The sequence below is a fragment of the Cynocephalus volans genome, chromosome 1 (genome assembly GCF_027409185.1).
Source record: "Cynocephalus volans isolate mCynVol1 chromosome 1, mCynVol1.pri, whole genome shotgun sequence".
Taxonomy (NCBI): domain Eukaryota; kingdom Metazoa; phylum Chordata; class Mammalia; order Dermoptera; family Cynocephalidae; genus Cynocephalus; species Cynocephalus volans.
The window spans coordinates 246,287,228-246,301,143 of NC_084460.1; the positions used below are offsets into that span (position 1 = coordinate 246,287,228).

Sequence of the window (13,916 nt, forward strand, 5' to 3'; positions counted from 1 at the left end):
AGAGTCTAACTTCAAAATATATCCTAAATCTAGCCATTTCTACCACTTGCGTTGCTAACATCACTAAAGTAGCCAGCTTTCTGGAATATCCTCATAACAGGCCTCCTGCTTGACATTCTCTTGTGCTCAGGAGAAAATTTAAACCTCTTACCAAGGCCTATAAGGCCCTCCATGCACGCTCAGGCCCCTGAAGACCTCTCAGACCTCATCTCATACCTCTCCCTTCCTAGCTCACTCCTCTCCTACAGCCACCTTCTTGGGCTCTGGAATATAACAAGCCTGCTTCCACCTCAGGACTTTGCCCATACCGCTTCCTCTGTCTGGAATGTTCTTTGTCTTATACCTAGGAGTGCTCCCTCAGTTTATTTAAGATTCTATTCAAGTATCCCCTCTTCAGAGAGGCCTTCCCTGTCCACCCTATCTAAAGTGATACCATCTGACTCAGCCTCTTTTTACTGCTGTATTTTTCTTCATAGCATTTATCACCACCTGATATGACATTTATTAATGTGCTTAATTGCTTACTGTCTGATTCAAGTAGAACATAAGCTTCATAACGGCAGGTATCTTAACTGTCATGTCATCCCTGTATTTCCAGTGCCCATGACAGTGTCTGACATATAGAACATACTCTATAAATATTTTGTTAAATAAATGAATCCTCATTAACTAGCAGATCTCATTCTCCCAATTTTAGAGAAGAGTAATTCAAACTTCAGAGAACTAAAGTAACTTGCCTAAGATAACAGAGTTAAAAAATCATGGAGCTAAAGAAAAAAAAAAAAAAAAAAAGAAACATAGAACTAGAGCTAGAATAGAAAACAGGTCTGCCTGATTCTGAAGTTCTACCACATCATTTCATAGTTCTAGACCAGAGGTGAGTAAATTCTTTCTAAAAGGTCCAGACAATAAATATTTTAGGCATTGCAGGCCATACAGTCTCAGTTGCATGACTTAATTCTGTCAAAGTAGTGTGAAAGTAGCAATAGGCAACATGTAAATAGATAGGCATGGGTGAGTTCCAATAAAACTCTATTTATAAACTCAAGGGCCCAAACTCTGTTCTAGACCATAAATGGTGGCACAAAATAATAATAATTGTCATTGTTATTACCATTATTTTTAGGGTAAAATAGAAAAACTTTCGATGTAAGTATGTCTTTGGGCATATCAGAAATCCAAGACCCCCTGAGATACATGGGTTGTGACTAATTAAGTAAAATAAATTCAGTGGTGTCAAAACTTTTATCCAAGGGGCTGGAAAATTTAGGGTAGATTTGAGATTCATTCATATATTGACTTGTGGAAGATTATTTAAAAATCATTGAATATGAAAACTGTGAGAAACAGCGAAACCAAGCCCCTCATTATACAGAACACTAGTTATAGGCAGAGCCAGCACTAGGGTCTGGGCTACCAAACAACAGGTACCTTTTGAGATAAAAGCAACGAGTGACTTTGTATGTAGAAACTGTTTGACTAGGAGAAAACAGGCCATTGCAACTTCTGAAAATGTTAACTATCAATAAATCCAAAAGTTGTTAAAATACCTATCAGAAAAGAAATTGCAAAAAGGGATTAAATCATCCATTGACTGTTCTTCAAAACTGCCCCTGATCAAAGTCCAGTTCAAACAGCAAGTCCCAAACAGCTCATCTGTGACACAGTTGAATGACAGGATGAAAGGAAGAGCACAGGTCATAATGAATGGATTTCTCACCTAATAGTTATTTTAACAACTTTTAAAGAAGGAGTTAATCTTCAAGGTTTGGAACATAAAAGTGCTGGAAACATAATTGACAGAAAAAGTTATTATGTATTACCAGTCAATGTTCCCTTAAAAATTGATCCTCAAGAGGCTTTCTCCCTTCTAACCCAAAAGAGTGATTCTAATGATGGAAAGTTTAGATCAATCATTTAAAAAGAATGAGGCAATGGGTAGATGATTTGTGGACTACCTCATATGTGCCACTGGTAAATACATTATTTATAATGGATACAGCCAAAGCCCGGGGCTTAGACTGTGCCAAGTTCCAATTTTAAGTATTTAAAATTCTTGAGCTTCAGCTGACCTTTAGGGATAATAGAATCTACTTTGCAAGGTTGTATTGGCAAGGCCAAAATTAAATGACATAACTTATATTGTAAGTTTAGCACAGCACCTGAACAATTTTATGCACTAACTAAAACCTAAAATTACTACTTTGTTCCCACTCCTCAAATCTCTTTTTCCCAATTATCTTAAATAAATAATAAAACATAATCATTTTATTAAATTTTGAAATTATATTCCTTTCCACAGAACTCTAAAGCAGCTACCAATTATTTCTCAAATTCATTAAAAAGTCTTGATCTTACTTTCAATATCACTGACATTCACCTAAATGAATGCTCACTATTCCGTGTTAACTGCCAAATCGTATTTGCCCCAGCTTTCATCATATTTGCTTCATTTTTTAGTTATAACTAAGTCAGAGTCCCTGCCAGAAATGCCTTTTCACTTTCTTTCACTTAAATTAGATATTCTTTTTTATTTAACTCAAATTTCACCTTCTCTAGAAGCCTTTCTAAGGAAAGCCAGGTACATGAAAGCAATCTTCCCCTTTCATTCACTCAAATACTTTCTTTTTCCATTTTGAATGATAATCTCTTCAATAACCTTGTTTACTGGGTATGTACTTCACGTCCGGGATCACAGAAGCATTCCATGAGGAGCACAAGGAAATATAAAGCACTAGACTGCTATCAGATCCCAAAGACCTGGTAATTGTAGGAGTTTACTGAATGCTAATTTGTGAGGTGCTTAAGTCCCAAGGACACAGATGTTACGTAAATTTCTTCTGGGCTATAAATAAATAGTAACATCATCATGAATCCTGATACTTCTTGAAGGAAAGAGAGGACTAGAAGGGACAGACATACCAGAATGGCCTGGGAAGCTTTTTCAGACTAAACTTACCCAGTCCTACTCCCTACCTATATACCAGAACAGAGCGTGGGGAGGACGACACAGGCATCACAGCAGGCAGAAGCTCCTGTGGGTCCGATAATGTCTACCCTCACACTTTTCGAATCACCGGTCTTGCTTAAATTACTTAAACATGACATATTATTTTCAATTATTTTATAAACCTTTAGAGTAGAGTTGAGATTTATTTTACTACTTAAATTTGAACCTACATAAATTGAATTTAAAGAATCCGGTAGTGATATATGCATTTTCAGTACTAACTCATTGCTAAGAGCCTGGCCACAGTGCAAAAATGAAATGCGTTTGCCATTTTCACCATGATCTGTTGTTGTAAAATAAAAAACATTTCCTGATAGACAAAAACATAATTACCTGTAGCATTAAGACTACTGTTTTCACCACATTCCACTGTGATTTTCTGCCATCCACAATCACGGTAAATCCTCTAGCCTTACACTTTTCACTGAAACAAAACAAAATTACAAAGTATTAAAACAAACTCCAAATTTTATTCTACATAATTCTAAATAAAGAAGGCTTAAAGCTTAATTGTATATGGAGTAGAATTAATCTTTTGGTTTGGTTTACTTTGTGAATAAATAAAATTCAGAGTATTTTTTCAGTTTTCTCAAGCAATTTATTTTTCTTATCTCAGGAAATTTTAACAATTTACAAGCTAATTTGGCAAGAAAATTACTCTAAACGCATGGAAAGTTAATGTCTTAAAAAAGGAAGAAATCGAAGCAACACTCAAGCACTCCCACTAGCCTCTCAATTTCTTCATCTGTAAAATGGGATCACAGTGAAGTAGGTAATGATTGCCACGTGCATTATGTACTTCTTGTCTTTTGGTCCTGCCAGAGGTATAAGATTTGTCAAGTGATAGTTTTAAGCAAACTATCACTTATAAATAAAGCAAGCTATTATTAAACCATTGGAAATGGGCTTTTTGGTGTTCTTTTGGGGAAATTTAATGAGGTGAAGTAGAACTTGCTGTACATAATGATCCAAAGCTTGAATACACCATGTCCAACCTACCTCTGCTCTCACTTTCACATTCTCAGTCACTTAACTGGAAAAATGATATCTTCAGTGCTGGAAAACTGTTATTGCTATATTATATGCAATTATTCAAGTACTTACTAAACACTTCCCAGAAGTCTACCCTAGTAAAATGCAGCTTCTGTATGGGAAATCGCCATTTTAAAGACCAAAACTATATAGCTATCATTATTAGCATTATTGCTTTACTTATTGACTTAATGCAAGGGTTTCAATTGCCCTACCTCCAATACAGTGAAAGGAATTGCAGCTTTTCTTAGCAGAGTAAGTACTTGGTAGTGAAAGCTTTCCCCACTCAAAGTTCTCCCAATTATATACATTGTAGAAAAGGTAAACAGCAGACCTTTTCCAGGGATTAAACCCAACAGTCCAGGGAACTTTATTAGTCCTCCCCTACTCCCTCCAAGCATTCACGTTAGTCCCAAGAAGGTTTTTGGAGAAGTCATGTCCAGTTCTATTGAGAAACAGTAAGACCACAAGAATGAGGATGATATTGCTAAATCTGGAGGGGGAACAGGCTCCTCTGTAGGCAGTGACAGAAACTGACCTTCCAAAGTAAATAGAAAGGTCACATAAGTGTTTACAGCAGCATAATTCATAATAGGCAAAGAGTAGAAACAATCCAAATGTCCATCAACTGATAAATGGAAAAACAAAATGTGGCACAGCCACAGAATGAAATATTATTCAGCCATAAAAAAGAAGGAAGTACTGATTCATGCTACAACATAGATAAACCTTGAAAACATTATGCTAAGCAAAAGAAGCCAGACACAAAAGACCACATATTGTATGATTCCATTTATATAAAATGTTCAGAATAGGCAAACCCACAGAGACAGAAAGCAGATTAGTGGTTGTCAGGGACAGGTGGGAGGGGAGAATGGAAAGTGACTGCTAATAGGTCCAGGGTTTCTCTTGGGCTGATGAAAATGCATTGAAATTGGGTGGTGTGACAGTTGTACAACCCTGTGAATATACTAAAAACTACTGAACTGTATACTTTAAAAGGGTGATTTTTGTAATATGTGAATTATATATCAATAAAAAAGTTTAAGTACTCTCTTTTTGGATTTGCACTACAAAATAAAATATTCATTAAGTATTCTTTGAAAAAAAAGATGAGGCTATACAGTGAGCATTTCTGGGTTAGCAACAGCATGAAAAGACTTGTGGAGGGAAGCAAATCTGACACCTCATTACTATTTGTGGGCTCAAGTAAGAGGGAATTCCTGGTGTTTCCCATCAATAAGACATCTAGAAAGACCGCTGTGAGTTAGAGAGGATACAGCCAGGAGAGATCAACCTGGGCAGGATAGCTGGCTATTGAGTGGTCTTCAGAGAAGCATCGGTAACTTCTGGGCTCTACCAATGCATTACAGAAGTCTTCAGGCAGGGGAACTAAGACATAGAGCTATCGAATGGAAGCCTTCCCACCAAGACAAGGGTGACATTCCCATAATTTGGTACATTCTTGTCATCAACATCTATATCTCTGAGATACAGGTTATACAACCATTTTATTAAGTTTTACACAAACAAAACATTTATATTTCAAAGCACACTATAAATTAATCTGTACATTAAGACTAAGAAAGTAATGAAGATTGCAAATACCATCTAGTGATCTTAAAGGAATAAAATACTTTAAATTATCTTTCAGAGTACTAAAAAACATCCTTAGTAATAATTTTCTCACAGTTTACTTACACAATGAAAATATACACAATCTAAGCATATTATTCTAAAATTACAAGATCAAGTGGTCTTTCAAGTACAGATGCTCCTCAACATATGATGGGGTTAGGCCCAATAAACCCACTGTAATTTGAAAAAATCACATGTCAAAAATGCATTTAATACACCTTGGGCCGAGCCCGTGGCGCACTTGGGATAGTGCGGCGCTGGGAGCGCAGCGACGCTCCCACCGCGGGTTCGGATCCTATATAGGAATGGCTGGTGCACTCGCTGGCTGAGTACCGGTCACGAAAAAAAAAAAAAAAAATACACCTAATCTACCGAATATCATAGCTTAGCCTAGCCTACCTTACATATGCTCAGAACACTTACATTAGCCTACGGTTGGGCAAAATCACCTAACACAAAGCCAATTTTGTAATAAAGTGTTTAATATCTCATAATTTATTGAATATACTGTAGAGTGTAGTATCAGTTGTTTACCCCTCGTGACTGCATGGCTGACTGGGAGCTGCCCAGCATCACATGAAAGTATCATACTGCATATCACTAGCCCAGGAAAAGATCAAAATTCAAAATGCAAAGTATCATTTCTCAGAATGCGTACCTCTTTTCGCACCACCATAAACTCGAAAAATCATAATTCGAACCATCCTAAGTCGGGGACCATTTGTACTTGAAAAATTTTTTTAAACTTCATTCCTACAAGTGTAGTGATAGTTTAAACTGCTTTTAACAACATACTTAGTTAGAATCATGCCTTTATAAAGGGCATGTTGGAGGACCTTAACTGCTATTATTAATAAATTCTTATACTGCTGTTAACATGTTTATAAAGTCATGTGCCACATAATGACGTTTCAGTCAATGATGAACCACATATACTACGGTGGTCCCATAAAATTATAATGGAGCTGATATAAATATATTTCCTATTGCCTAGTGATGTCCTAGTGCAATTTTTTTTTATAAATTTAGTATAGCCTAAGTGTACAGTGTTTATAAAGTCTACAGTAGTGTACAGTCATGTCCTAGACCTTCACATTACTCACCACTCACTCACTGACTCACTCAGAGCAACTTCCAGTCCTGCAAGGTCCCCATGGTAAGTGCCCTATATAGGAGTACCATTTTTTATCTTTTATACCATATTTTTTACTGTATCTTTTCTATGTTTAGATACGTTTAGATAAACAAATATTTACGATTGTGTTACAAACAGCATTCAGTATAGTAACATGCTGTAGCTGTACAGGTTTATAACCTAGGTGTAATAGGCTATGCCATTCAGGCTTGTGTAAGTGCACTCTATGACGTTCACAGGATGAAATCACCTTATGCATTTCTCAGAATGTATCCCTGTCGTTAAGTGACACAACTGAATTATATTCTAAGAACAGTAACAAAAAAATATCTAAGGCCCTGCCTCCTTGTTCCTACTCCATTAGAGCCTTTCAAGGGTGCCCTGGCTGAGATAATGTGAAATAGGCAAGGCTCCTTAACAAGCTCATTCACTTTTGACCTAGAAAGGGATTGTCACAGATTTCCTAGGGTCAGTATCCTGTAGCTCTTCACTAATTTCTTTGATTACAACTAAGGGCACTTTCTCTTCCACTCATAGAGTTCTGCTTACACTTACATAACAGCACTAATTTCACTTGGGCTTTTATTTATAATTACTTATTTACAATTCATCTTCATGAGATAGCATGTTCCCAAAATGTGAGAATATTATCTTATTAAAATCTTGGCAGCTTCTACCACAGTGCTTTAAATACATAGAGCCTTTAAAAATGTTAGATGATGCAAACACAACAATGGCTTTTCCTTCCCATTCAAAATTGAAGTCTTTATCATGGCCTACATGGTCCTCTGTGATCTGACCACTCTGCCAGCATTCTGCTCCTCACTCAAACTGCTCCAGTCACACTAGCCTCCCTGCTGTTCTCACCTGCTAAACCTGCTCCTGCCTCAGGGCCTTTGCACCTACTGCTGTGCCCCTGTCTTCAATACTCTTTCACCAGATTATCTACAGGGCCTGCCCCTCACTCCAATCATCTCTGGTAAAATGTTACCTTATCATTTTGTAAAATATCACCATACATCCCCTTCCCACTCCATCAATCTCCTGACTCTTCATGCTTTGTTTTCATAGTACTTGTGAATATCCCACATACTGTGTACTTATTTGGAATATTTGTCTGACCATTAGTATGTAAGGTTCATAAGGGCAGGTACTGGATCTGTTTTGTTCACCCATTTGCTCAGCATCTAGAACAATGAGGACCTCATTGTAGGCTCTCACTTATTTACTGAGTGACTGAAGATTTATGACCTTAATGTCTGTGATTTTTAGCAAGTCATTAAACCTCTTCCTTCTGATGTTTCTTTTATATCATAAACAAGTTTTTCTACAATTAGAAAAGACTGACTTAAAATCAAAGCTTGAATTAAAAAAATTTAAAAAACAAAACGAGAGAAATGAAAAGACAGCTTCAACAGATGTTAAATTTCTAATCAAGAAAAATCTGCGCAAGAATTTTGCAGCATTTCTACAAAGAAAGAGGATTTAAGAATTGGTAGGGTGGTTTGACTAGATGGTTGTTAAGGTACTTTCCAACCTGGACATTCCATGATTCTATAACTGGAAGATCAATCAGTTCCCTTTGAACTAGAAAATACCATGTTTTTAAGTATATGCTGAATACAAGGGTATTTCAAAAAGTTCATGGAAAAAAAGAATTAAAAGGTAATATGAATCTTTCCATAAAATTTTTGAAGTACCCTCATATACTGTTAAAAACGTTAAAACAAACAAACTAACAAACAAACGTTAAAACAAACAAAAAATATTTAAGATTTGTTTTATCACCAGAGTGATTTTCATATGTCAGTTGTCAGTTGTGATAGATCTAGGTTTTACATGAATTTACTAGAAGTTACCAATAGACGTGGTACCATGATTGTAACAGAGGAGTCTACAGCACGATGTTTAGAAGCACAGGATTGAAGCCAGACCACCAGGTTCTGATCCCCTCTCTAGCCCTAGTTTGCCACAGGCTCTTGGTCAAGATACTTAAACTGCCCACCCTTTCTATGTCTCAGTTCCTTCATATGAAAGATCGGCATGGGGATGATAGTATTAATCTCATAGGGCTGTTGAGAATTAAATGACATAATGTCATCTATTATTTCCTTAAATATGGGACATTCTTTTCATATCTGTTTCCTAATCATCATCCATAAGTAAATTCTAAGGTTCATCTAGAATTTAAAGTTCTAAAAGGAAGGTAAGACCAGCCCAGACAAACTTCTTACCCATCAAAACAACTTCTACTGAGCTGACAACTTGTGCCTCTTTATTTGATATTCCAAAAAAATGTGAGATGCTCCGAGAATGGTCAGTAACCACGTCCAATAAACTCATATGTGAGTATGCAGAGATCTGAAGAACTAACGCAGTAAAATAAAATAAAGGGCAGAAACTCATATCCATTAACTATTGATCACTGACAAAGTACGAAGTACTACATAGGGCTGTAAAAAATACAAATTATAAAACAGTTTCTCCCCTCAAGGAGCTGAGGATCTTTTTGGAAGGTGGAAAGGTAAGAAGAAAAGTATTTTAACTAGTGTTTACTTTTTATTCACAGACATTATTTTATTTAATGTTATTAGGAAAACAAAATAAATCTTTGAAATATTTAAAGAAGACTTAAATAATAAATGTAAAAATTCAAGAATTATCATTAAGCACATCATGATTAAACACCTCATGAGTCAGAAACAGCAAGTGCTGTAAGTTTGGAGGAATCTGGGAAGTGCCTAAATAAAGGAGCTAATGAAGCTTATTTGTAAAGGACAGATACAGAGCAGGAAAAATATGAGCAAAGGTACCATTTAATTTGGGGAAAGTTTCTTAACTTCTCTGCCTTGACTTTTTCATCCATGAAATGGGGATAACAATATCTGTCTTATCAAGTTATTTTGAAGACTGAGTTAATATAAGTACTTAAAACTAAGTGTCTGATATGACAAGTGCTCAAATACACTAACTGAAAAAGATGACTCAAATCACAGAAGGTCTTGGCATAACAGCTAAGAAGGCTGAAAGAATGTCCTTGAAAGCAAAGGCCTAACCTTTCTTGTCTTCACAGCACATGACGTCCAGGGTCTGTACTTGGTATCAGCAAAACAGATGGCTACTGAACTGAATTCATTGTGTAGAAAGAAGCAGAGGAGGTCAAAGGAAACTGAAAAGGATGATGAAACTGTTGTTTTGGGGAAATTAATCATGTACTTGTGTGCAAAACAGAGAATGGGGACAGAGAAACTAGCTTGGCTACTGCTTGACAACCTGGCCATCCCTATGCATGAACTTAAGTATATGAAAAGGGGACAGAGATGACAGAAATTTTTTTTTTTTAAAATGTAAAAGACAGGAAACACTAGCTCAGCTGTCACATTTTCAAATGGCACATTATAGATTTTCCATACATATTTGTGGGATGAATAAAATGAATATTAAAAAAGTCACTCATCAACATCTTAAACTATGTTCAGAGCACTTAACTACATTGCTTTGAAGTAACACTAAGGTCAAAGCAATTATATCTCCATTTGCCATAAGTACATTTATTGAGCAGGAGAAAGGAAGGCATTGGTTCAAATTTTCTGGGAAGCTTGTCCCTTAAAAAAACAAAAATAGAGTGAAGCCATCCATCCCAGTTATACTCTCACTGACTATACTGACTTCTGAAGTCTCCAAGACAAAATGATCGATTAAAGGTGTTATATTCATATTCAGATGATCTTCTCATTGTTCTGCATAGTCCTCTAAACTCCAAGGAGGCTCCTTATAACTGGAGGACCGGGCTCTGCAGTGACCCAGCTGTGGGCTGCTTCTATCTGTTTTGGCTTCTGTGGCTTTGTTCCTTTGAACAAAGATGTCCACAGATATTTAAAAGTCCTGAACACACAGAATATAGGCCCTATACAGTACTGGTACTTATAAAACTATCTGTATGGGATTCAAATGATCATTTTACCATTTTAAAAAATTACAGATCTACATGGCTATCATGTTTCCTTTCACAATAGAGTCTAGGTCATTTCTATGACTTTGTTGCTAAGTCTGGTTTGTTCCTTCAATATGCATGTGCTGAACACTTAAAATCTCATTTTTATTGGCATTGTGGATACAGAGATAAATAAGACATGGCTCTGAACTCGAGTGCCTCACAACCTAATAAGAGACTGATTCAAATGTAAACTACATGACACCAAGCAAAAGCGATTAGGGTGATAATAAACAAAAAGGTGAGAAACAATGGTGTACACATTTCACCACTTTTGCTTTTAAAAAGTAGGTCTTAATACCTTATAATCATACTTCATGTAATAACATTAAAACAAATCTCATTGTACATTAAATATGGACATGCTTCTGATTTAAAATTTTGAAACATGTAATAAAATGATAGAAGATAAATACCCACTTGTGAGATTTTGTTAAATAGTTACTAAGTAGTTACTTTTTTAATGAAAAAATTTGTAGACTAATTTATATTCTTGTCTTTACCTTCATAAGTGAATCTTAATGAACCTTTTATACTTAGTGAATTTTATTCCACTTTCTGAATCATAAATTCTTAATTTATGATCTTGTTGTTTATGTCTAAAATGTACAGCAATAACAGGGAAATAAAAGAAAAAATTTATGTATCTCTCCTAAAATTTCATATTCAAGTTGGCCCAAATTTGTTAGTCTTTATTATTCTTTATTAAAACCCATGACTGAATCTTTATAAAAAGTGGGGCCATAATGGCTGGTCTTGGACTCCACACAGAACCAGATATAAGGAGTTACCTGAACATAAACTCAGTATCCAGGTCAGGCTACAGTTAACCTGACTGCCTCCTTTCTTCATGGTCCTTTTACTCAGAGTATGAAACAAAAACAAATTTAGAGTCAACCTGGGATATGGGTTGAATGTGTCCCCCAAAGTTTCATGTATTAGAAACTTAAACCCCACTGTGACAGTGTTAGGAGGGTGGGAAATCCTATTATGGTAATTGAAAGGTGGGGCCTTTAAGAAGTGATTTGATTGTGAGGACTGTAATCCTGTGAACAGATTGATCCATTCACAGAGCAATGGGCATGGTTCTGATGCCTTTATAAGGGGAGCAACTCAAAAGCTTAGAGCACTCTTACTCTCTCTCTCTCTCTCTCTCTCACACACACACACAGCCATTTTGCCATGTGATACCCTGTGTCGCTACAGAGCCATCACCCACCAACAAAGCCCTCACCACATGTTCCCTGGACTGTGCAATTCCCAGACTCTGAACTGTAAGAAATAAATTCTATTTCTTTATAAATTACCCAGTTTCGGGTATTTTGTTATAAGCAACAGAAACTGACTAATACAACCTGTGTCAAGAAACTCCCCAATTCTCAACTGTGCTGGGTTACCCATTTAAAATAAGTATGTAGAGTACCGGTTTTCAAGATGGCGGCGGCTGCGGCGGCTGGCGCGGAGTAGCTGAGGTGGAAAAGGCGGCCACTGGGCCTCAGGCAGCCGAGAAACTTGTGGACCTTCCTCTGGCCATCTCTTAAGGGAGGACTGCTGCTGCTGGCCGGTCGTGGGGGCTCAACGCCACTTTGCCCCCGGCAGGAGAGGCTGCCTCATTTACAGGCAACAGCTTTGAAGTGTGGAGCAGGAAAAGAACTGATTCTTAGCTGCAAAAGCGAGTCTTGAAACAGGGAACACGGCGCCAGGGCTGCTGTGGATGCAGCCAGGATCCCGGAGGCTGGGGCCGCACTGAAGGCGGCCAGCTGCCCTATTCAGGATTCGAGGTTTCAGGCCGGCATTAAAGAAGATTCCTGGGAGCGCCCGAGCGGCGCCGCGACTGAACAGCCCGAGGCGGCAGCGCCGAGAACACGGAAGGCAACAAACCAGAGACAGAGCGAGCGCCCGACCTGGCACAGCACTGTGAGTGATCCCTGGCACAGCTCTGTGAGTGATCCCTGCCCACCCGGCTCCCGCCTGCACCACCAGGCCACTCACTGCCCCAGTGCTGCCTCCATTTTCCCAGGTGCGGGCAGCTCCGCCCTGATCGGCCATCACTGAGCCCATTTGCTTGGCCTGGCGCGGGGCTTTCCGGACCCTGCGGCCGGCCTCCTCTCCCACTCCCTCCGCGGTTCTCTGGCAGGGCTGGGGGTGTGGGGCGTCCCGACCAGTGTTGGGAGGGCTAGGAAATACGGGCGGGCCGACTGTCACTCCACCACACCCTGGACTCCGGCCGGTAAACTTCCTGTTACTGGGAGGCAGATACCATCTCTGCGACCACCAGTTTGGAAAAAAGCCTAATGAATTTCTGGTTGGGAATAGTGTGGTAGGAGAGTTCCCAGGTCCGCTAGAACCTGCCGGAGAGCAGGCTGCAGGCGGGCACTAGACTCGGTTTATACTGGGGGGATACAAAGGTGAACAAGACCCAAGAAAGATCTACACAGTGCTACAAAGGCACCCAGAGAGACCGGTCGTCTGTGCCTAGCAGAAACCTGGTAGACTTCCTGGGCGAGGCGGTGCTGAGCAGGGTCTTGAAGGCCCAGCTGATAGACGAGGGGTGCAGAAGACACACCCCAGCCCAGCACAGTGTGCACAGAGGGGGGAGACGTGCGGCCAGGGAGGCGGAGACTTGACAGAAACCACACATCCGGTGGGGTCGCCACTGCACGATCTAACAGCCTGGGCCAGAGCACACGGAACGGGGAGAAGTCCTGTACAGAAAGTGAAAGCTCAACAGAGATCACACACCCTGTGGTGCGTGATCCACCAGCCCAGCAGAGTACAAGCTGACCAGAAAGGTGGATCCCCGGAGAAGCCCAAGACCCGAGGCAACCACACACACAAGACACTAGAGGCCAACTGAGCAGTCACGGCGGGAGCCATACCAAATTGGCAACCACAGCAACATCCTAGTTAGTCATTAGTCTCAAACCGGTGGACTGTGAAACCCCCTGCCACAATGAATAAACACCAAAAAAAAGACACCAGAAATACAAAAAATCAAGAAAGTACACCACCAAAAGTTAATAAATCTCATACTCTAGATCCTATAGAACAAGAAGCCCTTGAAATAACTGACAAGGAATTTCGAGTGATAATTCTAAGGAAACTGA

General features: G+C 38.8%; 1 protein-coding gene across 1 annotated transcript in view; it reads right to left on the bottom strand.

The window, feature by feature from the left end:
- SESTD1 (SEC14 and spectrin domain containing 1) overlaps window positions 1-13,916 on the bottom strand; it is an 86,519-nt gene that overhangs the window by 61,508 nt on the left and 11,095 nt on the right. The window contains exon 3 of the mRNA XM_063111103.1: window positions 3,344-3,434. Coding sequence (XP_062967173.1) covers window positions 3,344-3,434 — 91 coding nt within the window. The remainder of the gene's footprint in view (window positions 1-3,343; window positions 3,435-13,916) is intronic.